The sequence below is a fragment of the Bombina bombina genome, chromosome 2 (genome assembly GCF_027579735.1).
Source record: "Bombina bombina isolate aBomBom1 chromosome 2, aBomBom1.pri, whole genome shotgun sequence".
In the NCBI taxonomy this organism is placed as follows: Eukaryota; Metazoa; Chordata; class Amphibia; order Anura; family Bombinatoridae; genus Bombina; species Bombina bombina.
This window is the reverse complement of record NC_069500.1, coordinates 421230932-421257052: the sequence shown is the minus strand read 5'-3', so window position 1 is coordinate 421257052 and position 26121 is coordinate 421230932. Positions and strand designations below refer to the sequence as shown.

The following is a 26121-nucleotide window of genomic DNA, read 5'->3' as shown; positions in this document are numbered from 1 at the left end:
TTGGAATTTCTTCGATGATTTCTCCCACTTTGTCCTCTAAATCAGAGGTTCTCTGGCTTATTTCTTTTATATCCCCCCTAATATATTGTATTGCAGCTTTCAGTTCTATTTGAAATACTTCTTTAATTTGCTGAACTAGATTGTTAGTTGGGGGCTGTGACTGATCTTCTGTACTAATGTCCAGCATGGTATCTGACATTTCCCCCTCTTGAGTAGCTGCTTTATCTTGAAGTATGGCCTTCTTTTTTGCTTGTGCTTTAGATAAACAGTCTCTGACTGATTGGGTTTTTCCCTTCATTGTATGAAGATTAAGGTATAACCGGGATGAAGCTCGATCAATTATGAAAGGCCACTCACACACTTGCCAGGCAGTAACTGAATAATGTCCATAGATATATATAAAGACCTCTGTGTATCAGAGCATATTTAACACCTTGAAAACCAATAAGCGGGACCTATGGAGACATATCTCTAATTAGCATGTCTGTCCTCCAAACCTTAGTCCTCCAATGTTTTTATTTAGCAAGTTAGATTATTCAGCTGAAAGAAACCCAATTGTATCTCAGATCCTGCAGTTTGTCTCCTAGGGTTTAAGACAGGCATCATATTTCCTTTCCTCATGGGGAGCAGAGGAGCCGAATATCTTTTAGAAGAGTACACTCACTGCATGTCACAGCAGTGACCTGTATAGGAAAGATTTTAAAAATCCCACATGGGGGTCTAGGCTGTGGGCCCACAAGGGTGTTTGCAGGTATTAAATTGTATCCTCCTTTTAAAACGTTGGTCTATGGTCCTATCAGTTATGGGTTAACAAGGCCCAAATCCTCTAGTAGCAATTTTTTGGCTTGCTAGAGATTTGTTAAGCTGATATCAGCGTATGTCTTTTGTGGTATATGTAGGGCCAGGTGGTAGTAAGATGTGGATTGTAGAGCCCGGACTCAGAAGGTATTTAGCCCAATTACTTGATATTTTGTAATGCCTCCTCTCCCCTAGGGATTGATAACCAACTTAAATTGTACAGTAAAAGAAATGGTCTCCTACCGGTTTAAATAGGTGCTAGACTCCAATCAGGGACCTATATACTTGTTGTGCTGTTTATGTATAACTCTGCTCACCTTCTTATTTTGTCATCAGGAACTGTAGCTGAAGGTCCGTCGTGTAAAACACTTATAACGGCTTATCAGGGCCCCGAAACAAAGATGGCGTCTTTTCGCGCCACTACTTCTCTTATGGACCCGCTCTGTCTGCTTGTGTGCCCGTAGTTGCTCCGTTATCTCCCTTTTTGTCGCCTATCCCACAGTCTTACGCAGAGCCTGTGACAGGTAGAGATGACACAATGATCCCTGATGATTCGTCTCACTGCGCTCCGGAGCAGAGTCCCGACCCTCCGGAGCTGTGCGAAGGTAGCGAGGCAGGGGGTGGCTTCCACAGATCCCATTCCCCGTTAGTTGTGGCGGAGTAGTTCTTTTGCCGACTCGGGTGACAGAGAGCCTGGATGAAGAGCAGGTCTATGGTAGCTAGCCTCCGGAGCGGAGCCCCGACCCTCCGGATGGCTTGGCGCAGCACAAGCTCAGCGGCTGAGCGTCAGTCTCTCCTAAATGCTGCCTCGAAGAAAAGTGTGAAATCCGCTTTAGCCTGGACCCCTAAGTGGTCACTATGACTATTGGGGTAGTTGCCCTTGATTGACCAACTTTTAGGCATATATAGCCTACTCTCAAACTAGTTTTAATGCACTTGTTGAGTGGAGCTTTCCTGCTCTGCTTCCTCTCAGTATCCAAATTTGTTAAAATTTAGAAAAAGTATGCAGAGAGGACCAAGTTGCAGCCTTGCAAATAGGTTCCACCGAAGCTTCATTTTTGAAAGCCCAAGAAGAGGTGACAGCCCTAGTGCAATGAGCTTTAAGTCTCTCAGGAGTTGACAAAAAAAAAGTTGAAGCAGCTGCAACATCAGCCAAAGTAATTGCAGGCCTAAGAAGATGACCTGAATATAAATAGGCTTTCCTTAGATAAGATTCAAGCTTCCTATCTAAAGGATCTTTAAAGGAAGTACTATCTTCCATAGGAATAGTGGTTCTTTTAGCAAGAGTAGAAATAGCCCCATCAACTTTGGGGATCCTTTCCCAAAACTCTATTGCGATCGCTGGTAAAGGATACAATTTTTTAAACCTTGCAGAAGGATTATGAGGAGTACCTGGCTTATTCCATTCCTTAGAAATCATGTCAGAAATAGCATCAGGAATAAGAAAAACCTCTGGAGTAACCACAGTAGGTTTAAAAACAGCATTTAAACGTTTACTAGTTTTAATATCAAGAGGACTAGCTTCCTCAATATCCAAAGTAATTAACACTTCTTTTAACAAAGAACGCATATACTCTATTTTAAATAAATAAGTAGATTTGTCAGTGTCGACGTCTGAGGAAGGATCTTCTGAATCAGATAGATCCTCATCAGAGGTGGATAATTCATTATGTTGTCGGTCATTTGAAATTTCATCAACTGAATGAGAAGTTTTAAAAGACCTCTTATGCTTATTAGAAGGTGCAAAAGCAGACAAAGCCTTCTGAATAGAATCAGTAACAAATTCTTTAAAATTCATAGGTATATCATGTACATTAGAAGTTGAAGGAACTGCAACCGGCAATGTACTATTACAGATGGACACTATCTGCATGTAAAAGTTTATCATGACAACTAATACAAATGACATTAGGAGATATAATCTCCACAATTTTACAACAAATGCACTTAGCTTTGGTAGAACCGATGTCAGGCAGCAAAGTTCCAGCAGATACTTCTGAGGCAGGATCAGATTGAGACATCTTGCAGAATGTAAAAGAAAAAACAACATATAAAGCAAAAGTATCAATTTCCTTATATGACAGTTTCAGGAATGGGAAAAAATGCAAATAGCATTGCCCTCTGACATAGAAAAAAGCAAGAGGCAAAAGCAATAAATAATGAAAAATAGTTTGGCGCCAAGTATGACACACAAAGTAACAAACATTTTTTTGGCGCCAACCATGTCCGGAAATGACACACTTGCGTCACTAACGACGCAACCCTGTGTGAACCCTTGCGTCAACTACGACGCTGGAAATGAGGAACTAGCGTCAACGAACGTGCCTTTTGGCGCCAAAAAATTATTGCGCCAAGAATGATGCAATAAAGTGTGGCATTTAGCGCACCCACCAGCCTAAGACAGCCCGCAATTTAAAACAAGTAGTCAATTGAAAAAAAGAAAAAACCCCAGGTAAGAAAATATTTCTCAATATTAACTTTTCCCAAATATGAAACTGACAACCTGCAAAAGGAAATAAATGAACCTGACTCATGGCAAATATAAGTACAATACATATTTAGAACTTTATATAAATGTATAAAGTGCCAAACCATAGCTGAGGTGTCTTAAGAAATAAAAACACACTTACCAAAGACACCCATCCACATATAGCAGATAGCCAAACCAGTACTGAAACAGTTATCAGTAGAGGTAATGGTATATGAGAGTACATCGTCGATCTGAAAAGGGAGGTAAGAGATGAATCTCTACGACCGATAACAGAGAACCTATGAAATAGACCCCTGTAAGGAAAATCACTGCATTCAATAAGTAATACTCTCCACGTCCCTCTGACATTCGCTGTACTCAGAGGAATCGGGCTTCAAAATGCTGAGAAGCGCATGTCAACGTAGAAATCTTAGCACAAACTTACTTCACCACCTCCAGAGGAGGCAAAGTTTGTAAAACTGAATTGTGGGTGTGGTGAGGGGTGTACTTATAGGCATTTTGAGGTTTGGGAAACTTTGCCCCTCCAGGTAGGATTGTATATCCCATACGTCACTAGCTTATGGACTCTTGCCAATTACATGAAAGAAATAAAGATCTCCTTTAAACTTTTTAGTAGGAATTCATTCAGACAAAATAAATGGTAGTTGTTCTGCCTACTAAAAGATAATTAGGCATTACGTGAAAAAACTCTCTGCTATACTAAATGACAGAGCTGAGACAGCATCCAAACTACTCAGCACGCTTAATCAGTACTGAAAGAAAAGCCCCTCTGCTGCATGATCTACAATGCAGCCCAAAAGTCTCCAGAGCACTTAATACTCTAAACTCGAATTGCGTATGAAATTCTCTCTGCTGCAGATATTTCACCTTGCAGCAGAGAAAGTATCCGTAGCACTCAATATTAGTGTAATAATATAGAAGCCTTTCCGCTTTTCTTTATTTACTTTTACAGCACAGTAGTGAAAACATAAATCCGTTCTTGTAATAACCAGAAAAAACTGTCACTCTAACCACCCGGGAAGGAGACAAGGAATGCGCAACAATGGCGCGTAACTTAGCCCGCCCATCGTGGGCGTCTCCAGTCAAACTCCCGGGCGGCAAATACACAGCAGCCGCGTCTTTACGAAGATAAGTACAGTCATTTCCATACATATATCATCTCTCGGTTGGCAACTAAAATAAATAAAGCCAACAGAACTAACACTGCACCTACCCTACATATCTCTTAAAATATAAGGATACTCCTCCCAGACGGCTGTAAAGAAAAAACATAATTTATGTAAGAACTTACCTGATAAATTCATTTCTTTCATATTAGCAAGAGTCCATGAGCTAGTGATGTATGGGATATACATTCCTACCAGGAGGGGCAAAGTTTCCCAAACCTCAAAATGCCTATAAATACACCCCTCACCACACCCACAAATCAGTTTAACGAATAGCCAAGAAGTGGGGTGATAAGAAAAAAGTGCGAAAGCATAAAAAACAAGGAATTGGAATAATTGTGCTTTATACAAAAAAATCATAACCACCACAAAAAAAGGGTGGGCCTCATGGACTCTTGCTAATATGAAAGAAATGAATTTATCAGGTAAGTTCTTACATAAATTATGTTTTCTTTCATGTAATTAGCAAGAGTCCATGAGCTAGTGACGTATGGGATAATGACTACCCAAGATGTGTATCTTCCACGCAAGAGTCACTAGAGAGGGAGGGATAAAATAAAGACAGCCAATTCCGCTGAAAAATAATCCACACCCAAAATAAAGTTTAAATCTTATAATGAAGAAAACTGAAATTATAAGCAGAAGAATCAAACTGAAACAGCTGCCTGAAGTATTTTTTTCTACCAAAAACTGCTTCAGAAGAAGAATACACATCAAAATGGTAGAATTTAGTAAAAGTATGCAAAGAAGACCAAGTTGCCGCTTTGCAAATCTGAACAATCAAAGCTTCATTCCTAAACGCCCAGGAAGTAGAAACTGACCTAGTAGAATGAGCTGTAATCCTTTGAGGCGGAGATTTACCCGACTCGACATAAGCATGATGAATTAAAGATTTCAACCAAGATGCCAAAGAAATGGCAGAGGCCTTCTGACCTTTCCTAGAACCGGAAAAGATAAATAGACTAGAAGTCTTTCGGAAATTCTTAGCAGCTTCAACATAATATTTCAAAGCTCTAACAACATCCAAAGAATGCAATGATCTCTCCTTAGAATTCTTAGGATTAGGACATAATGAAGGAACCACAATTTCTGTACTAATGTTGTTAGAATTCACAACCTTAGGAAAAAAAATTAAAAAGAAGTTCGCAACACCGCCTCATCCTGATGAAAAATCAGAAAAGGAGACTCACAAGAAAAGAGCAGATAATTCAGAAACTCTTCTAGCAGAAGAGATGGCCAAAAGAAACAAAACTTTCCAAGAAAGTAATTTAATGTCCAGTGAATGCATAGGTTCAAACGGAGGAGTTTGAAAAGCCCCCAGAACCAAATTCAAACTCCGAGGAGAAAATTGACTTAATAACAGATTTTACACGAACCAAAGCTTGTATAAAACAATAAATATCAGGAAGAATAGCAATCCTTCCGTGAAAAAGAACAGAAAGAGCAGAGATTTGTCCTTTCAAGGAACTTGCAGACAAACCTTTATCCAAACCATCCTGAAGAAACTGTAAAATTCTCGGAATTCTAAAAGAATGCCAGGAAAAATGATGAGAAAGACACCAAGAAATGTAAGTCTTCCAGACTCTATAATATATCTTCCTAGATACAGATCTACGAGCCTGTAACATAGTATTAATCACAGAGTCAGAGAAACCTCTTTGACTAAGAATCAAGCGTTCAATCTCCATACCTTTAAATTTAAGGATTTGAGATCCTGATGGTAAAAAAGGACCTTATGACAGAAGGTCTGGTCTTAACGGAAGAGTCCACGGATGACAAGAAGCCATGCGGACAAGATCCGCATACCAAAACCTGTGAGGCCATGCTGGAGCCACCGAGCATTCCTTCAGAATCTTGGAGATTACTCTTGGAAGAAGAACTAGAGGCGGAAATATATAGGCAGGATGATACTTCCAAGGAAGTGACAATGCATCCACTGCTTCCGCCTGAGGATCCCTGGATCTGGACAGATACCTGGAAAGTTTCTTGTGTAGATGAGAAACCATCAGATCTATTTCTGGAAGTCCCCACATTTGAACAATCTGAAGAAACACCTCTGTGTGAAGAGACCACTCGCCCGGATGAAACGCTTGGCGACTGAGATAATCCGCTTCCCAATTGTCTATACCTGGGATATGAACCGCAGAGATTAGACAGGAGCTGGATTCCGCCCATACCAGAATTCGAGATACTTCTTTCATAGCCAGAGGACTGTGAGTCCCTTCTTGATGATTGATATATGCCACAGTTGTGACATTGTCTGTCTGAAAACAAATGAACGATTCTCTCTTTAGAAGAGGCCATGACTGAAGAGCTCTGAAAATTGCACGGAGTTCCAAAATATTGATTGGAAATCTCACCTCCTGAGATTTCCCAAACCCCTTGTGCTGTCCGAAACCCCCATACAGCTCCCCAACCTGTCAGACTTGCATCTGTTGAGATCACAGTCCAGGTTGGAAGAAAAAAAGAAGCCCCCTGAACTAAACGATGGTGGTCTGTACCACGTCAGAGGGTGTCGAACAATCGGTTTTAAAGATATTAAATGAGATATCTTTGTATAATCCCGGCACCACCTGTTCAGCATACAGAGCTGAAGAGGTCGCATGTGAAAATGAGCAAAGGGGAACACGTCCAATGCAGCAGTCATAAGAACCTAGAATTTCCATGCATAAGGCTACCGAAGGGAATGATTGAGACTGAAGGTTTCGATAAGCTGAAACCAATTTCAGACGTCTCTAATCCAACAGAAACAGAGACATGGACACTGAATCTATCCGGAAATCTAAAAAAGGTTACTCTTGTCTGAGGAATCAACAAACTTTTTGGTTAATTGATCCTCCAACCATGTTCTTGAAGAAACAACACTCATAAAAAGCTGGAAAGGATCTTTCCATTGAAAATGAGCAAAGGGAATTGAATCCAATGCTGTTAAAACTTCTATGCATATATAGCAACTGAAGGAAATAATAGAGACTAAAGGTACCGACAGACGGAACCCAATACAAATTGTCCCTTGTCTGATAGAGACAAAGATAGTGACATAAACCATCTGGAAACCTAAAAAAGGTGACCCTTGCGTGAGGAATCAAGAGCTTTTGAAAAAAAACAGAATTTATGTTTACCTGATAAATTTCTTTCTCCAACGGTGTGTCCGGTCCACGGCGTCATCCTTACTTGTGGGATATTCTCTTCCCCAACAGGAAATGGCAAAGAGCCCAGCAAAGCTGGTCACATGATCCCTCCTAGGCTCCGCCTACCCCAGTCATTCGACCGACGTTAAGGAGGAATATTTGCATAGGAGAAACCATATGGTACCGTGGTGACTGTAGTTAAAGAAAATAAAATATCAGACCTGATTAAAAAAACCAGGGCGGGCCGTGGACCGGACACACCGTTGGAGAAAGAAATTTATCAGGTAAACATAAATTCTGTTTTCTCCAACATAGGTGTGTCCGGTCCACGGCGTCATCCTTACTTGTGGGAACCAATACCAAAGCTTTAGGACACGGATGAAGGGAGGGAGCAAATCAGGTCACCTAAATGGAAGGCACCACGGCTTGCAAAACCTTTCTCCCAAAAATAGCTTCAGAAGAAGCAAAAGTATCAAACTTGTAAAATTTGGTAAAAGTGTGCAGTGAAGACCAAGTCGCTGCCCTACATATCTGATCAACAGAAGCCTCGTTCTTGAAGGCCCATGTGGAAGCCACAGCCCTAGTGGAATGAGCTGTGATTCTTTCGGGAGGCTGCCGTCCGGCAGTCTCGTAAGCCAATCTGATGATGCTTTTAATCCAAAAAGAGAGAGAGGTAGAAGTTGCTTTTTGACCTCTCCTTTTACCTGAATAAACAACAAACAAGGAAGATGTTTGTCTAAAATCCTTTGTAGCATCTAAATAGAATTTTAGAGCGCGAACAACATCCAAATTGTGCAACAAACGTTCCTTCTTTGAAACTGGTTTTGGACACAGAGAAGGTACGATAATCTCCTGGTTAATGTTTTTGTTAGAAACAACTTTTGGAAGAAAACCAGGTTTAGTACGTAAAACCACCTTATCTGCATGGAACACCAGATAAGGAGGAGAACACTGCAGAGCAGATAATTCTGAGACTCTTCTAGCAGAAGAAATCGCAACTAAAAACAAAACTTTCCAAGATAATAACTTAATATCAACGGAATGTAAGGGTTCAAACGGAACCCCCTGAAGAACTGAAAGAACTAAATTGAGACTCCAAGGAGGAGTCAAAGGTTTGTAAACAGGCTTGATTCTAACCAGAGCCTGAACAAAGGCTTGAACATCTGGCACAGCTGCCAGCTTTTTGTGAAGTAATACCGACAAGGCAGAAATCTGTCCCTTCAGGGAACTTGCAGATAATCCTTTTTCCAATCCTTCTTGAAGGAAGGATAGAATCCTAGGAATCTTAACCTTGTCCCAAGGGAATCCTTTAGATTCACACCAACAGATATATTTTTTCCAAATTTTGTGGTAAATCTTTCTAGTCACAGGCTTTCTGGCCTGAACAAGAGTATCGATCACAGAATCTGAGAATCCTCGCTTCGATAAAATCAAGCGTTCAATTGCGAAAAAACATGAAGGAATTGTTCAAAATTCACCAAATTTTCACCACAGCGTCTTAAAGCCTTGAAAATATTGCACACCAATTTTGGAAGCTTTAACCCTTAAAATAACGGAACCGGAGCCGTTTTAAGCTTTAAACCCCTTTACAGTCCCTGGTATCTGCTTTGCTGAGACCCAACCAAACCCAAAGGGGAATACGATACCAAATGACGCCTTCAGAAGTCTTTTATAAGTATCAGAGCTCCTCTCACATGCGACTGCATGCCATGCCTCTCAAAAACAAGTGCGCAACACCGGCGCGAAAATGAGACTCTGCCTATGCTTTGGGAAAGCCCCTAAAGAATAAGGTGTCTAAAACAGTGCCTGCCGATATTATTAAATCAAAATACCCAGAATAAATGATTCCTCAAGGCTAAATAAGTGTTAATATCAATCGATTTAGCCCAAAAAAAGTCTACAGTTTAAATAAGCCCTTGTGAAGCCCTTATTTACAATCGTAATAAACATGGCTTACCGGATCCCATAGGGAAAATGACAGCTTCCAGCATTACATCGTCTTGTTAGAATGTGTCATACCTCAAGCAGCAAGAGACTGCAAACTGTTCCCCCAACTGAAGTTAATTGCTCTCAACAGTCCTGTGTGGAACAGCCATGGATTTTAGTTACGGTTGCTAAAATCATTTTCCTCATACAAACAGAATTCTTCATCTCTTTTCTGTTTCTGAGTAAATAGTACGTACCAGCACTATTTGAAAATAACAAACTCTTGATTGAATAATGAAAAACTACAGTTAAACACTAAAAAACTCTAAGCCATCTCCGTGGAGATGTTGCCTGTACAACGGCAAAGAGAATGACTGGGGTAGGCGGAGCCTAGGAGGGATCATGTGACCAGCTTTGCTGGGCTCTTTGCCATTTCCTGTTGGGGAAGAGAATATCCCACAAGTAAGGATGACGCCGTGGACCGGACACACCTATGTTGGAGAAAGATCCTCTAACTATGTCCTGAAGAGCAAGTGAAACATATGAGATTCCGCATCCACAGGAAATAATCTGAATGAAAACAGAAAAATGAAGAATATGCATTTATTGTATCTAATGAAAACAAATAATGTTTATCAATGACCATAAAAAAGGCAGAATAGTTTGAATAAAACTCCAAAACCCAGTTCCTAGAAAAAGAACTGGAAGAAATACCCCAGAAGATTCCAGGTCTGAGCAGCGCTTGAGCCATGCTTCAACAGTATCCAGAATATATAGGACAGAAACACACTGAAAGAAAGTGTTAGCCGTACTGGAATAAAATCAAAGAAATTTGGACAGAATAGAACCAAATAAATTTCAAATAAGTCTTAACCTGCCCCTTACCAGCCAAGCTGGAATACGGCACGTATATCGCAATATTAGGGAGCTGATTTCGAACCCCAATTATAAACATGTTACTTGGGAAAAAACTCAGGAATTTGTTCCTTAATAAGAACAAACAAACTAATATAAGCTTAAAGTTTAGTCTTAGAACTCAATCTTGAAGCCCATAGTAACAGTTAAGAATTGAATCCAATTATAATTGATTATCTTAGAACAAAAGAAATATGGATTTTCTTTTTGTTTTTTGTTCTGTGTTTTTTTTTTTTTTTTTTTTTTTTTTAAACACAAAATTCTTCTAGCTAAAATAGCTAAAGACATAGATTAACCCTCATTTGCGAATATATTCAATAAAAACAGAATTTATGTTTACCTGATAAATTACTTTCTCCAACGGTGTGTCCGGTCCACGGCGTCATCCTTACTTGTGGGATATTCTCCTCCCCAACAGGAAATGGCAAAGAGCCCAGCAAAGCTGGTCACATGATCCCTCCTAGGCTCCGCCTACCCCAGTCATTCGACCGACGTAAAGGAGGAATATTTGCATAGGAGAAACCATATGATACCGTGGTGACTGTAGTTAAAGAAAATAAATTATCAGACCTGATTAAAAAACCAGGGCGGGCCGTGGACCGGACACACCGTTGGAGAAAGTAATTTATCAGGTAAACATAAATTCTGTTTTCTCCAACATAGGTGTGTCCGGTCCACGGCATCATCCTTACTTGTGGGAACCAATACCAAAGCTTTAGGACACGGATGAAGGGAGGGAGCAAATCAGGTCACCTAAATGGAAGGCACCACGGCTTGCAAAACCTTTCTCCCAAAAATAGCCTCAGAAGAAGCAAAAGTATCAAACTTGTAAAATTTGGTAAAAGTGTGCAGTGAAGACCAAGTCGCTGCCCTACATATCTGATCAACAGAAGCCTCGTTCTTGAAGGCCCATGTGGAAGCCACAGCCCTAGTGGAATGAGCTGTGATTCTTTCAGGAGGCTGCCGTCCGGCAGTCTCATAAGCCAATCTGATGATGCTTTTAATCCAAAAAGAGAGAGAGGTAGAAGTTGCTTTTTGACCTCTCCTTTTACCAGAATAAACAACAAACAAGGAAGATGTTTGTCTAAAATCCTTTGTAGCATCTAAATAGAATTTTAGAGCGCGAACAACATCCAAATTGTGCAACAAACGTTCCTTCTTTGAAACTGGTTTCGGACACAAAGAAGGCACGACTATCTCCTGGTTAATGTTTTTGTTAGAAACAACTTTCGGAAGAAAACCAGGTTTAGTACGTAAAACCACCTTATCTGCATGGAACACCAGATAAGGAGGAGAACACTGCAGAGCAGATAATTCTGAAACTCTTCTAGCAGAAGAAATTGCAACCAAAAACAAAACTTTCCAAGATAATAACTTAATATCAACGGAATGTAAGGGTTCAAACGGAACCCCCTGAAGAACTGAAAGAACTAAGTTGAGACTCCAAGGAGGAGTCAAAGGTTTGTAAACAGGCTTGATTCTAACCAGAGCCTGAACAAAGGCTTGAACATCTGGCACAGCTGCCAGCTTTTTGTGAAGTAACACAGACAAGGCAGAAATCTGTCCCTTCAAGGAACTTGCAGATAATCCTTTCTCCAATCCTTCTTGAAGAAAGGATAGAATCTTAGGAATTTTAACCTTGTCCCAAGGGAATCCTTTAGATTCACACCAACAGATATATTTTTTCCATATTTTGTGGTAAATTTTTCTAGTTACAGGCTTTCTGGCCTGAACAAGAGTATCAATAACAGAATCTGAGAACCCTCGTTTTGATAAGATCAAGCGTTCAATCTCCAAGCAGTCAGCTGGAGAGAGACCAGATTCGGATGTTCGAACGGACCTTGAACAAGAAGGTCTCGTCTCAAAGGTAGCTTCCATGGTGGAGCCGATGACATATTCACCAGATCTGCATACCAAGTCCTGCGTGGCCACGCAGGAGCTGGTAATGCTTGTCCAGGAATGCGAACCTTAGGAACCGATGATGTTCCTTGTGGATAGGAATATGTAGATACGCATCCTTTAAATCCACCGTGGTCATGAATTGACCTTCCTGGATGGAAGGAAGAATTGTTCGAATGGTTTCCATTTTGAACGATGGAACCTTGAGAAACTTGTTTAGGATCTTGAGATCTAAGATTGGTCTGAACGTTCCCTCTTTTTTGGGAACTACGAACAGATTGGAGTAGAACCCCATCCCTTGTTCTCCTAATGGAACAGGATGAATCACTCCCATTTTTAACAGGTCCTCTACACAATGTAAGAATGCCTGTCTCTTTATGTGGTCTGAAGACAATTGAGACCTGTGGAACCTCCCCCTTGGGGGAAGCCCCTTGAATTCCAGAAGATAACCTTGGGAGACTATTTCTAGTGCCCAAGGATCCAGAACATCTCTTGCCCAAGCCTGAGCGAAGAGAGAGAGTCTGCCCCCCACCAGATCCGGTCCCGGATCGGGGGCCAACATTTCATGCTGTCTTGGTAGCAGTGGCAGGTTTCTTGGCCTGCTTTCCCTTGTTCCAGCCTTGCATTGGTCTCCAGGCTGGCTTGGCTTGAGAAGTATTACCCTCTTGCTTAGAGGACGTAGCACTTGGGGCTGGTCCGTTTCTACGAAAGGGACGAAAATTAGGTTTATTTTTGGCCTTGAAAGACCTATCCTGAGGAAGGGCGTGGCCCTTACCCCCAGTGATATCAGAGATAATCTCTTTCAAGTCAGGGCCAAACAGCGTTTTCCCTTTGAAAGGAATGTTAAGCAATTTGTTCTTGGAAGACGCATCCGCTGACCAAGATTTCAACCAAAGCGCTCTGCGCGCCACAATAGCAAACCCAGAATTTTTCGCCGCTAACCTAGCCAATTGCAAAGTGGCGTCTAGGGTGAAAGAATTAGCCAATTTGAGAGCACGGATTCTGTCCATAATCTCCTCATAAGGAGGAGAATCACTATCGATAGCCTTTACTAGCTCATCGAACCAGAAACACGCGGCTGTAGTGACAGGGACAATGCATGAAATTGGTTGTAGAAGGTAACCTTGCTGAACAAACATCTTTTTAAGCAAACCTTCTAATTTTTTATCCATAGGATCTTTGAAAGCACAACTATCTTCTATGGGTATAGTGGTGCGTTTGTTTAAAGTAGAAACCGCTCCCTCGACCTTGGGGACTGTCTGCCATAAGTCCTTTCTGGGGTCGACCATAGGAAACAATTTTTTAAATATGGGGGGAGGGACGAAAGGTATACCGGGCCTTTCCCATTCTTTATTTACAATGTCCGCCACCCGCTTGGGTATAGGAAAAGCTTCTGGGAGCCCCGGGACCTCTAGGAACTTGTCCATTTTACATAGTTTCTCTGGGATGATCAAATTCTCACAATCATCCAGAGTGGATAATACCTCCTTAAGCAGAGCGCGGAGATGTTCCAACTTAAATTTAAATGTAATCACATCGGGTTCAGCTTGTTGAGAAATTTTCCCTGAATCTGAAATTTCTCCCTCAGACAAAACCTCCCTGGCCCCCTCAGACTGGTGTAGGGGCATTTCAGAACCATTATCATCAGCGTCCTCATGCTCTTCAGTATCTAAAACAGAGCAGTCGCGCTTACGCTGATAAGTGGGCATTTTGGCTAAAATGTTTTTGATAGAATTATCCATTACAGCCGTTAATTGTTGCATAGTAAGGAGTATTGGCGCGCTAGATGTACTAGGGGCCTCCTGAGTGGGCAAGACTGGTGTAGACGAAGGAGGGAATGATGCAGTACCATGCTTACTCCCCTCACTTGAGGAATCATCTTGGGCATCATTTTCTGTGTCACATAAATCACATCTATTTAAATGATAAGGAACCTTGGCCTCTTCACATTCAGAACACAGTCTATCTGGTAGTTCAGACATGTTAAACAGGCATAAACTTGCTAACAAAGTACAAAAAACGTTTTAAAATAAAACCGTTACTGTCACTTTAAATTTTAAACTGAACACACTTTATTACTGCAATTGCGAAAAAGTATGAAGGAATTGTTCAAAATTCACCAAAATTTCACCACAGTGTCTTAAAGCCTTAAAAGTATTGCACACCAAATTTGGAAGCTTTAACCCGTTTTTATCTTTAACCCCTCTACAGTCCCTGGTATCTGCTTTGCTGAGACCCAACCAAGCCCAAAGGGGAATACGATACCAAATGACGCCTTCAGAAAGTCTTTTCTATGTATCAGAGCTCCTCACACATGCGACTGCATGTCATGCTTCTCAAAAACAAGTGCGCAATACCGGCGCGAAAATGAGGCTCTGCCTATGATTAGGGAAAGCCCCTAGAGAATAAGGTGTCCAAAACAGTGCCTGCCGATATTATTTTAACAAAATACCCAGATTAAATGATTCCTCAAGGCTAAATATGTTTATATATGAATCGATTTAGCCCAGAAAATGTCTACAGTCTTAACAAGCCCTTGTGAAGCCCTTATTTACTGTCTGAATAAAAATGGCTTACCGGATCCCATAGGGAAAATGACAGCTTCCAGCATTACATCGTCTTGTTAGAATGTGTCATACCTCAAGCAGCAAAAGTCTGCTCACTGTTCCCCCAACTGAAGTTAATTCCTCTCAACAGTCCTGTGTGGAACAGCCATCGATTTTAGTTACGGTTGCTAAAATCATTTTCCTCTTACAAACAGAAATCTTCATCTCTTTTCTGTTTCAGAGTAAATAGTACATACCAGCACTATTTTAAAATAACAAACTCTTGATTGAATAATAAAAACTACAGTTAAACACTAAAAAACTCTAAGCCATCTCCGTGGAGATGTTGCCTGTACAACGGCAAAGAGAATGACTGGGGTAGGCGGAGCCTAGGAGGGATCATGTGACCAGCTTTGCTGGGCTCTTTGCCATTTCCTGTTGGGGAGGAGAATATCCCACAAGTAAGGATGACGCCGTGGACCGGACACACCTATGTTGGAGAAATGAAGACACAAATGAAGTCATTAGCATGATAGTCCAGTTTAAAGGACCAGTCAAAACAGAGGACTTGCAAAACAAGACAAATGCAACAGCACCTAGTCTAGTAAATGTTGTCCCTTTAACAATGCTAAAATAAAATCATAATCTGATACTTTGAAAAGTACCAGAAACTAAATAATTTTCCATAAATAAGATATAACTATATAAAGGAAAATAAATACTATTTTGCTATAACAACAATAGCATAATTAGTAGGTGTAGAGATAGCTCCAATAAATTGGAGAACTATCCGAATTAAATTTAACTGCTGACAAAGAATATAGTTTAAAAATAAAAGAAAATTCTCAGCCTATTCCATTCCCCAGTATGGGGAATTGGAAGGAAAACCTCTGAAATCACAGAAGAATAAAAAGGCAGAAATAGTGTCAGCTAGTTTTAAAGAACTAGTTACCTTAATATCCAAAATAATCAACACCTCTTCAACAAAGAACAAATGTACTATAATAATAAAAAAATTATATAAAAAAGTAGATTTGTTAGTGTCAATATCTGATGAAGAGAATTTCTGAAAGAGAAAAAATCATCATCAGAGAAGGATAAATCAGTATGTTGTTGGTCATTTGAAACTTCAATAATTAAAAAAGAAGTGAAAAAGACCTAAAAATTGTATTAGAAGGCACGAAGTCAGACAAAGCCTTAATCAGAAAAAATATTTCTTATAAATCTTCTAAACATTTCTTGTACTTAAGAATGGAAATGTATAAAGCATAAATACTAATGGAATCTTCATGTAAAAGTATATCATAATAACTTATTACAACCCATAGCTAAAGATAAACATTTATAACATTTAAAATAAATGAACTTGACTTTGGTAGAACTGAAACTCAGTTAAGCATTTTTCCAGAAGTGGCTTCTGACTAAGGGACAAACGGAGACATCTTGCAATATGTAATAGAAAAAACAACATATAAAGCAAAATTGATCAAATTCCTTAAATGACAGTTTCAGGAATGGGGAAAAAAATGCCAGTGAACAAGCTTCTAGCAACCAGAAGCAATAAATAATGAGACTTAAATAATGTGGAGACAATAGTGACGCCCATATTTTTTAGCGCCAAAAAAAGACGCCCACATTATTTGGCGCCTAAATGCTTTTGGCGCCAAAAATGACGCCACATCCGGAACGCCGACACTTGGCGCAAAAAAAACGTCAAAAAAATGACGCAACTTCCGGCGACACGTATGACGCCGGAAACAGAAAAAAAAATTTGCGCCAAAAAAGTCCGCGCCAAGAATGACGCAATAAAATGAAGCATTTTCAGCCCCCGCGAGCCTAATAGCCCACAGGGAAAAAGTCAAATTTTAAGGTAAGAAAAAAATTGATTAATCCATATGCATTATCCCAAATATGAAACTGACTGTCTGAAATAAGGAACGTTGAACATCCTGAGTCAAGGCAAATAAATGTTTGAACACATATATTTAGAACTTTATATAAAAGTGCCCAACCATAGCTTAGAGTGTCACAGAAAATAAGACTTACTTACCCCAGGACACTCATCTACAAGTAGTAGAAAGCCAAACCAGTACAAAACGAGAATCAGTAGAGGTAATGGTATATATAAGAGTATATCATCGATCTGAAAAGGGAGGTAAGAGATGAATCTCTACGACCGATAACAGAGAACCTATGAAATAGACCCCGTAGAAGGAGATCATTGAATTCAAATAGGCAATACTCTCCTCACATCCCTCTGACATTCACTGCACGCTGAGAGGAAAACCGGGCTCCAACCTGCTGCGGAGCGCATATCAACATAGAATCTAGCACAAACTTACTTTACCACCTCCATAGGAGGCAAAGTTTGTAAAACTGATTTGTGGGTGTGGTGAGGGGTGTATTTATAGGCATTTTGAGGCTTGGGAAACTTTGCCCCTCCTGGTAGGAATGTATATCCCATACGTCACTAGCTCATGGACTCTTGCTAATTACATGAAAGAAATAAGCCTTTGGGAGCTGCAAACATGTTTGATTATAACAAAAAAACAGAGCCACTTCCCCGCGTCCTACAGTGCCAGCATGCCCTGCCAGAGAACCTGACCCCCTCCCTCTTAGGGCCAGAGTTATCTAGTGTCCAATGTAGGGTATATAGGGTGCTAAATTTTCCAGTGTATGCTCTCTTCTGCAGCATATCCTTCCCAGAAAAAAAGTTTTAGCACTTACCTCAGAAATCTGCCCATCAGGAGGGCAGACCAACCGGCTTGCGAGGTCCTCTTCCTCACATTGGCCTGTGGAACAAAAAAAGTACTGAGTATATCCTCTTCCCTCAGACTTTTACAAGCAGGGCAGCAAACCATGTATGGGAGGCGCAGTGAGAATTATGTCCCACAAGTTCCCATTGCTTTAAAGCCACCAAAAGCTCTACTGTAGAGACTGATATGGACTACGGCTACACCATAGAAAAAAGCAGCACTTTCTGGCACTACTTTAAAAATAATAAACTCTTGATTAAAGAATCTATACTAGCACCTCACTTTACCTCTTCCTATCACTAACGTAGGCAAAGAGAATGACTGGAGTGGGAGGGAAGGGAGGAGCTATTTATCAGCTCTGCTGTGGTGCTCTTTGCCTCCTCCTGCTGACCAGGAGGTGAATATCCCATTAGTAATTAAGATAATCCGTGGACTCATCGTATCTTAAAAAAGAAAGAGTGAAGAGATATGAGAGAGGAGAGAGAAAGATTGAAAAGAAAATATATGGCCTGAGAAAGAAGGGAGGGGGTAAAAAGAGAGATTGGAAAGAGGAGGCAGTGGAAAAAGATAGAAGAGAGATAATTATAAAATAAAACAATTTTTCCAGGTCTGCTATGACCTTACATTAATGTCAACACCTTCTGCACTCTCTGTTCAACAACATGTCTCTGTCCAGCTGTTGTCTTCCCCAGAACCCTAAATAATGTTGCTAACTGCTTTGCATTTATTTTTGTTCATTTATTACTGAGCTATATATAATAAATATATTTATATTTACAATGTGTATGTGTGTATATGTGTATGTATGTGTAACAATGTATACAGAATACTTCTGCCTAGATGTGCTAATTGGCTATACCAGGGATGATCACATGCGGCCCATTAGTTTTAGTGGCCCCTACTCAAAAAACTCTTTGGAGTCTTTTTTTGTGAAAGGGAAGCATATAAACATAAGCCCATGCATCTGCATTCAATTACTGTGCATGCTCTAAGAGCCAGCAGTAGAATATATGTATAATCACTAAGCAAGCATGGAGCTTGAATGCAAGTGCACAATACATATGTACATATGCTTTGAACATCACCCATGAACAATAAAAAGGTGACAACTTGTAACATATGCATCACAATAATTAAATACAATATTTCTAGAGTCCAAGAATGATGGATAAACACTGGTTTAGAGAGAAACTGGAGAAAATAAGAAACTGAATTAAAATACTCTAATTTTACAATTTCTTTAAAAAAACATCCTATTTTGAAAAACACCTTTCCATGAATAGTTTTGCCATTTTTAGATTAATTGGATTAAAATGTTTAAGGAGTCCTAGTGGTTTCAACTTACCTGGACAGTTGACCTCATCGCTCTCATCCTCACAGGTTGGCCATCCATCGCACTGCCAATGCAAAGGAATACACTGGATTGTACCACTGTGGCATGCAAACTGCCCTGGAGTACAGCGCAGTTCTGTAAGAAAGAGAAAGATCCGACATTTAGTTTTATGTTCTCTTACATTACAGAAAATTCATTACATATGACAAAATAACTACTCGAGGGTAAATGCTATTTTTACAGTCAATGTTAAATATATGAAAAAGGTTGTTTGTTTTTTACTTGCCCACTGCAATTTCTTACTCGCCCGTGACTACTGGACATTTCAGCTCTGGGTATTAGTATAACAAGAACGTATTCTATGTTCTTCAATATAAACTCCACTAAGTGAAAGATATACATAACACAGTATTAAAAATATTCCCTATTTACTAGAATAATACCCAACGGAAATAAAGTGCAAATTTAAAATAGTGACATGGAAGTAGAAAATTTTCGAGGTACAAATAAAGGATGCCGTTTTTAACAACTTTCCAATTCATTTTATTATCAAACAATGCGCAAAATCTTTTTATATGCACACTTTATGAGGCACCAGCTCCTACTGAGCAGGCACAATAACTCACAGAATATACGTATATGCATTATGTGATTGGTTGATGGCTGTTGCATGATGCAGTGGGAAGGAAAATTGAACTAAAACGTAATTTATGCTTACCGGATAAATTTATTTCTCTTGTGGTGCATCCAGTCCACGGATTCATCCTTTACTTGTGGGATATTCTCCTTCCCAACAGGAAGTGGCAAAGAGAGCATACAGCAGAGCTGTCCATATAGCTCCCCCTCTAGCTCCACCCCCCAGTCATTCGACCGAAGGTTAGGAAGAAAAAGGAGAAACCATAGGGTGCAGTGGTGACTGTAGTTTAAAAATAAAAACCACCTGGCTTAAAATGACAGAGAAATAAATTTATCAGGTAAGCATAAATTTTGTTTTCTCTTTTAAGGTGTATCCAGTCCACGGATTCATCCTTTACTTGTGGGATACCAATACCAAAGCTTTAGGACACGGATGAAAGAAGGGAACAAGACAGGTACCTTAAACGGAAGGCACCACTGCTTGTAAAACCTTTCTCCCAAAAATAGCCTCCGAAGAAGCAAAAGTATCGAATTTGTAAAATTTGGAAAAAGTATGCAGCGAAGACCAAGTCGCTGCCTTACAAATCTGTTCAACAGAAGCCTCATTTTTTAAAGCCCATGTGGAAGCCACTGCTCTGGTAGAATGAGCAGTAATTGTTTCAGGAGGCTGCTGGCCAGCAGTCTCATAGGCCAAACGGATGATGCTTTTCAGCCAAAAGGAAAGAGAGGTAGCGGTCGCCTTCTGACCTCTCCTCTTACCAGAATAGATAACAAACAAAGAAGTTGTTTGTCTGAAATCCTTAGTTGCTTGTAAATAGAACTTTAAAGCACGAACCACATCAAGATTGTGTAACAGACGTTCCTTCTTCGAAGAAGGATTAGGACACAGAGAAGGAACAACAATTTCCTGGTTAATATTCTTATTAGATACAACCTTAGGAAGAAAACCGGGTTTGGTACGCAAAACTAACTTATCTGCATGGAACACCAGGTAAGGTGAATCACACTGTAAAGCAGATAACTCTGAAACACTTCGAGCAGAAGAAATAGCTACCAAAAACAAAACTTTCCAAGATAAAAGCTTAATATCTATGGAATGTAAAGGTTCAAACGGAACCTCTTGCAGAACTGAAAGAACTAAATTCAGACTCCATGGCGGAGCCACAGGTCTATAAACAGGCTTGATTCTGACTAAAGCCTGACTAAACGCTTGAACGTCTGGTACCTCTGCCAGACGTTTTGTGTAAAAGAATAGACAAAGCAGATATCTGTCCTTTAAAGGAACTAGCTGATAATCCTTTATCCAATCCTTCGTGGAGAAAGGACAATATCCTGGGAATCCTAATCTTACTCCATGAGTAACCCTTGGATTCGCACCAAAAAAGATATTTTCGCCAAATCTTATGGTAGATTTTCCTGGTGACAGGCTTTCTAGCCTGAATCAGGGTATCAATAACCGACTCAGAGAAACCACGCTTTGATACAATTAGGCGTTCAATCTCCAAGAAGTCAGACGCAGAGAAATTAGATTTGGATGTTTGAAAGGACCTTGTATTAGAAGGTCCTGCCTCATTGGTAGTGTCCATGGTGGAACAGATGACATGTCCACTAGGTCTGCATACCAGGTCCTGCATGGCCACGCAGGCGCTATTAGAATCACCGAAGCCCTCTCCTGCTTGATTCTGGCAACCAGACGAGGGAGGAGAGGAAACGGTAGAAAAAACATAATTTATGCTTACCTGATAAATTCCTTTCTTCTGTAGTGTGATCAGTCCACGGGTCATCATTACTTCTGGGATATTAACTCCTCCCCAACAGGAAGTGCAAGAGGATTCACCCAGCAGAGCTGCATATAGCTCCTCCCCTCTACGTCACTCCCAGTCATTCGACCAAGGACCAACGAGAAAGGAAAAGCCAAGGGTGAAGTGGTGACTGGAGTATAAATTAAAAAATATTTACCTGCCTTAAAACAGGGCGGGCCGTGGACTGATCACACTACAGAAGAAAGGAATTTATCAGGTAAGCATAAATTATGTTTTCTTCTGTTAAGTGTGATCAGTCCACGGGTCATCATTACTTCTGGGATACCAATACCAAAGCAAAAGTACACGGATGACGGGAGGGATAGGCAGGCTCTTTATACAGAAGGAACCACTGCCTGAAGAACCTTTCTCCCAAAAATAGCCTCCGGTGAAGCAAAAGTGTCAAATTTGTAAAATTTGGAAAAAGTATGAAGCGAAGACCAAGTTGCAGCCTTGCAAATCTGTTCAACAGAGGCCTCATTCTTAAAGGCCCAAGTAGAAGCCACAGCTCTAGTGGAATGAGCTGTAATCCTTTCAGGAGGCTGCTGTCCAGCAGTCTCATAAGCTAAACGAATTATGCTACGAAGCCAAAAAGAAAGAGAGGTAGCAGAAGCTTTTTGACCTCTCCTCTGCCCAGAGTAAACGACAAACAGAGAAGACGTTTGTCGAAATTCCTTAGTTGCCTGTAAGTAAAATTTTAGAGCACGGACTACATCCAGGTTGTGCAGTAGACGTTCCTTCTTTGAAGAAGGATTTGGGCACAAGGAAGGAACAACAATCTCTTGATTGATATTCCTGTTAGTAACTACCTTAGGTAAGAACCCAGGTTTAGTACGCAGAACTACCTTATCCGAATGAAAAATCAAATAAGGAGAATCACAATGTAAGGCTGATAACTCAGAGACTCTTCGAGCCGAGGAAATAGCCATTAAAAATAGAACTTTCCAAGATAACAACTTTATATCAATGGAATGAAGGGGTTCAAACGGAACGCCCTGTAAAACATTAAGAACAAGGTTTAAACTCCATGGTGGAGCAACCGTTTTAAACACAGGCTTAATCCTGGCCAAAGCCTGACAAAAAGCCTGGACGTCAGGAACTTCTGACAGACGTTTGTGTAACAGAATGGACAGAGCTGAGATCTGTCCCTTTAATGAACTAGCAGATAAACCCTTTTCTAAACCTTCTTGTAGAAAAGACAATATCCTAGGAATCCTAACCTTACTCCAAGAGTAACCTTTGGATTCACACCAATATAGGTATTTACGCCATATCTTATGGTAAATCTTTCTGGTAACAGGTTTCCTAGCCTGTATTAAGGTATCAATAACTGACTCAGAAAACCCACGTATTGATAAAATCAAGCGTTCAATTTCCAAGCAGTCAGCTTCAGAGAAGTTAGACTTTGATGTTTGAAGGGACCCTGTATCAGAAGGTCCTGTTTCAGAGGTAGAGACCAAGGTGGACAGGATGACATGTCCACCAGATCTGCATACCAAGTCCTGCGTGGCCACGCAGGTGCTATTAGAATCACTGATGCTCTCTCTTGTTTGATTCTGGCAATCAATCGAGGAAGCATCGGGAAGGGTGGAAACACGTAAGCCATCCTGAAGTCCCAAGGTGCTGTCAGGGCATCTATCAGGACTGCTTCTGGATCCCTGGATCTGGACCCATAACGAGGAAGCTTGGCGTTCTGTCGAGACGCCATGAGATCTATCTCTGGTTTGCCCCAACGTCGAAGTATTTGGGCAAAGACCTCCGGATGAAGTTCCCACTCCCCCGGATGAAAAGTCTGACGACTTAAGAAATCCGCCTCCCAGTTCTCCACTCCCGGGATGTGGATTGCTGACAGGTGGCAAGAGTGAGACTCTGCCCAGCGAATTATCTTTGATACTTCCATCATAGCTAGGGAGCTTCGTGTCCCTCCCTGATGGTTGATGTAAGCTACAGTCGTGATGTTGTCCGACTGAAACCTGATGAAACTCCGCGTTGTCAACTGGGGCCAAGCCAGGAGGGCATTGAGAACTGCTCTCAATTCCAGAATGTTTATTGGCAGGAGACTCTCCTCCTGACTCCATTGTCCCTGAGCCTTCAGAGAATTCCAGACGGCACCCCAACCTAGAAGGCTGGCGTCTGTTGTTACAAATGTCCAGTCTGGTCTGCTGAATGGCATCCCCCTGGACAGATGTGGCCGAGAAAGCCACCAAAGAAGAGAATTTCTGGTCTCTTGATCCAGATTCAGAGAAGGAATGTTTATTGGCAGGAGACTCTACTATGTCCATTGCCGCTACCATTAAGCCGATTACCTCCATGCATTGAGCCACTGACGGGTGTTGAATGGAATGAAGGGTGCGGCAAGCACTTTGAAGTCTTGTTATCCTGTCCTCTGTCAGGTAAATCTTCATTTTTACAGAATCTATAAGAGTCCCCAGGAAGGGAACTCTTGTGAGTGGAACGAGTGAACTTTTCTTTTCGTTCACCTTCCATCCATGTGACCTTAGAAATGCCAGTACTAACTCTGTATGAGACTTGGCAGTTTGAAAGCTTGAAGCTTGAATCAGAATGTCGTCTAGGCATGGAGCTACCGAGATTCCCCGCGGTCTTAGTACCGCCAGAAGAGCACCCAGAACCTTTGTGAAGATTCTTGGAGCTGTAGCCAATCCGAATGGAAGAGCTACAAACTGGTAATGCCTGTCTAGGAAGGCAAACCTTAGGTACCGGTAATGATCTTTGTGAATCGGTATGTGAAGGTAAGCATCTTTTAAATCTACAGTGGTCATGTACTGACCCTCTTGGATCATAGGTAAAATTGTCCGAATAGTCTCCATCTTGAACGATGGAACTCTTAGGAACTTGTTTAGGATCTTTAAGTCCAGGATTGGTCTGAAAGTTCCCTCTTTTTTGGGAACCACAAACAGATTTGAGTAAAACCCCTGTCCCTGTTCCGATCGTGGAACTGGGTGGATTACTCCCATTAACAAGAGCTCTTGTACGCAGCGTAGAAACGCCTCTTTCTTTGTCTGGATTGTTGACAACCTTGACAGATGAAATCTCTCTCTTGGAGGAGAGTATTTGAAGTCCAGAAGGTATCCCTGAGATATTATTTCTAGCGCCCAGGGATCCTGGACATCTCTTGCCCAAGCCTGGGCGAAGAGAGAAAGCCTGCCCCCCACTAGATCCGATCCCGGATCGGGGGCCCTCAATTCATGCCGTTTTAGGGGCAGCAGTAGGTTTCCTGGTCTGCTTACCCTTGTTCCAGGACTGGTTAGGTTTCCAGCCTTGTCTGTAGCGAGCAACAGCTCCTTCCTGTTTTGGTGCAGAGGAAGTTGATGCTGCTCCTGCTTTGAAATTACGAAAGGAACGAAAATTAGACTGTCTAGTCTTAGTTTCGGCTTTGTCCTGAGGCAGGGCATGGCCTTTACCTCCTGTAATGTCAGCGATAATCTCTTTCAACCCGGGCCCGAATAAGGTCTGCCCTTTGAAAGGTATATTAAGCAATTTAGACTTAGAAGTAACATCAGCTGACCAGGATTTTAGCCACAGCGCCCTGCGTGCCTGAATGGCGAATCCTGAATTCTTCGCCGTAAGTTTAGTTAGATGTACTACGGCCTCCGAAATGAATGAATTAGCTAGTTTAAGGACTCTAAGCCTGTCCGTAATGTTGTCCAGAGTAGCTGAACTAATGTTCTCTTCCAGAGACTCAATCCAGAACGCCGCTGCAGCCGTGATCGGCGCAATGCATGCAAGGGGTTGCAATATAAAACCTTGTTGAACAAACATTTTCTTAAGGTAACCCTCTAATTTTTTATCCATTGGATCTGAAAAAGCACAGCTATCCTCCACCGGGATAGTGGTACGCTTAGCTAAAGTAGAAACTGCTCCCTCTACCTTAGGGACCGCTTGCCATAAGTCCCGTGTGGTGGCGTCTATTGGAAACATTTTTCTAAATATCGGAGGGGGTGAGAACGGCACACCGGGTCTATCCCACTCCTTAGAAACAATTTCAGTAATTCTCTTAGGTATAGGAAAAACCTCAGTACTCGTCGGTACCGCAAAATATTTATCCAACCTACACATTTTCTCTGGTATTGCAACTGTGTTACAATCATTCAGAGCCGCTAACACCTCCCCTAGTAATACACGGAGGTTTTCCAGTTTAAATTTAAAATTTGAAATATCTGAATCCAGTCTGTTTGGATCAGAACCGTCACCCACAGAATGAAGTTCTCCGTCCTCATGTTCTGCAACCTGTGACGCAGTATCGGACATGGCCCTAATATTATCAGCGCACTCTGTTCTCACCCCAGAGTGATCACGCTTACCTCTTAGTTCTGGTAATTTAGCCAAAACTTCAGTCATAACAGAAGCCATATCCTGTAATGTGATTTGTAATGGCCGGCCAGATGTACTCGGCGCTACAATATCACGCACCTCCCGAGCGGGAGATGCAGGTACTGGCACGTGAGGCGAGTTAGTCGGCATAACTCTCCCCTCGTTGTTTGGTGAAATTTGTTCAATTTGTACAGATTGACTTTTATTTAAAGTAGCATCAATACAGTTAGTACATAAATTTCTATTGGGCTTCACTTTGGCATTGCAACAAATGACACAGGTATCTTCCTCTGAATCAGACATGTTTAACACACTAGCAAATAAACTTGCAACTTAGAATACAATTCAATTAGAATAATATTAAAAATGTACTGTGCCTTTAAGAAGCAC

The 26121-nt window shown here is 41.1% G+C and overlaps 1 protein-coding gene across 1 annotated transcript in view; it reads right to left on the bottom strand.

Annotated features, from left to right (window-relative positions):
* DGCR2 (DiGeorge syndrome critical region gene 2) overlaps positions 1-26121 on the bottom strand; it is a gene marked incomplete in the record, with an annotated part of 543661 nt that overhangs the window by 401714 nt on the left and 115826 nt on the right. Inside the window, 1 exon segment of the mRNA XM_053701964.1 lies at positions 18974-19096. Within this exon segment, the coding sequence (XP_053557939.1) occupies positions 18974-19096 (123 nt within the window).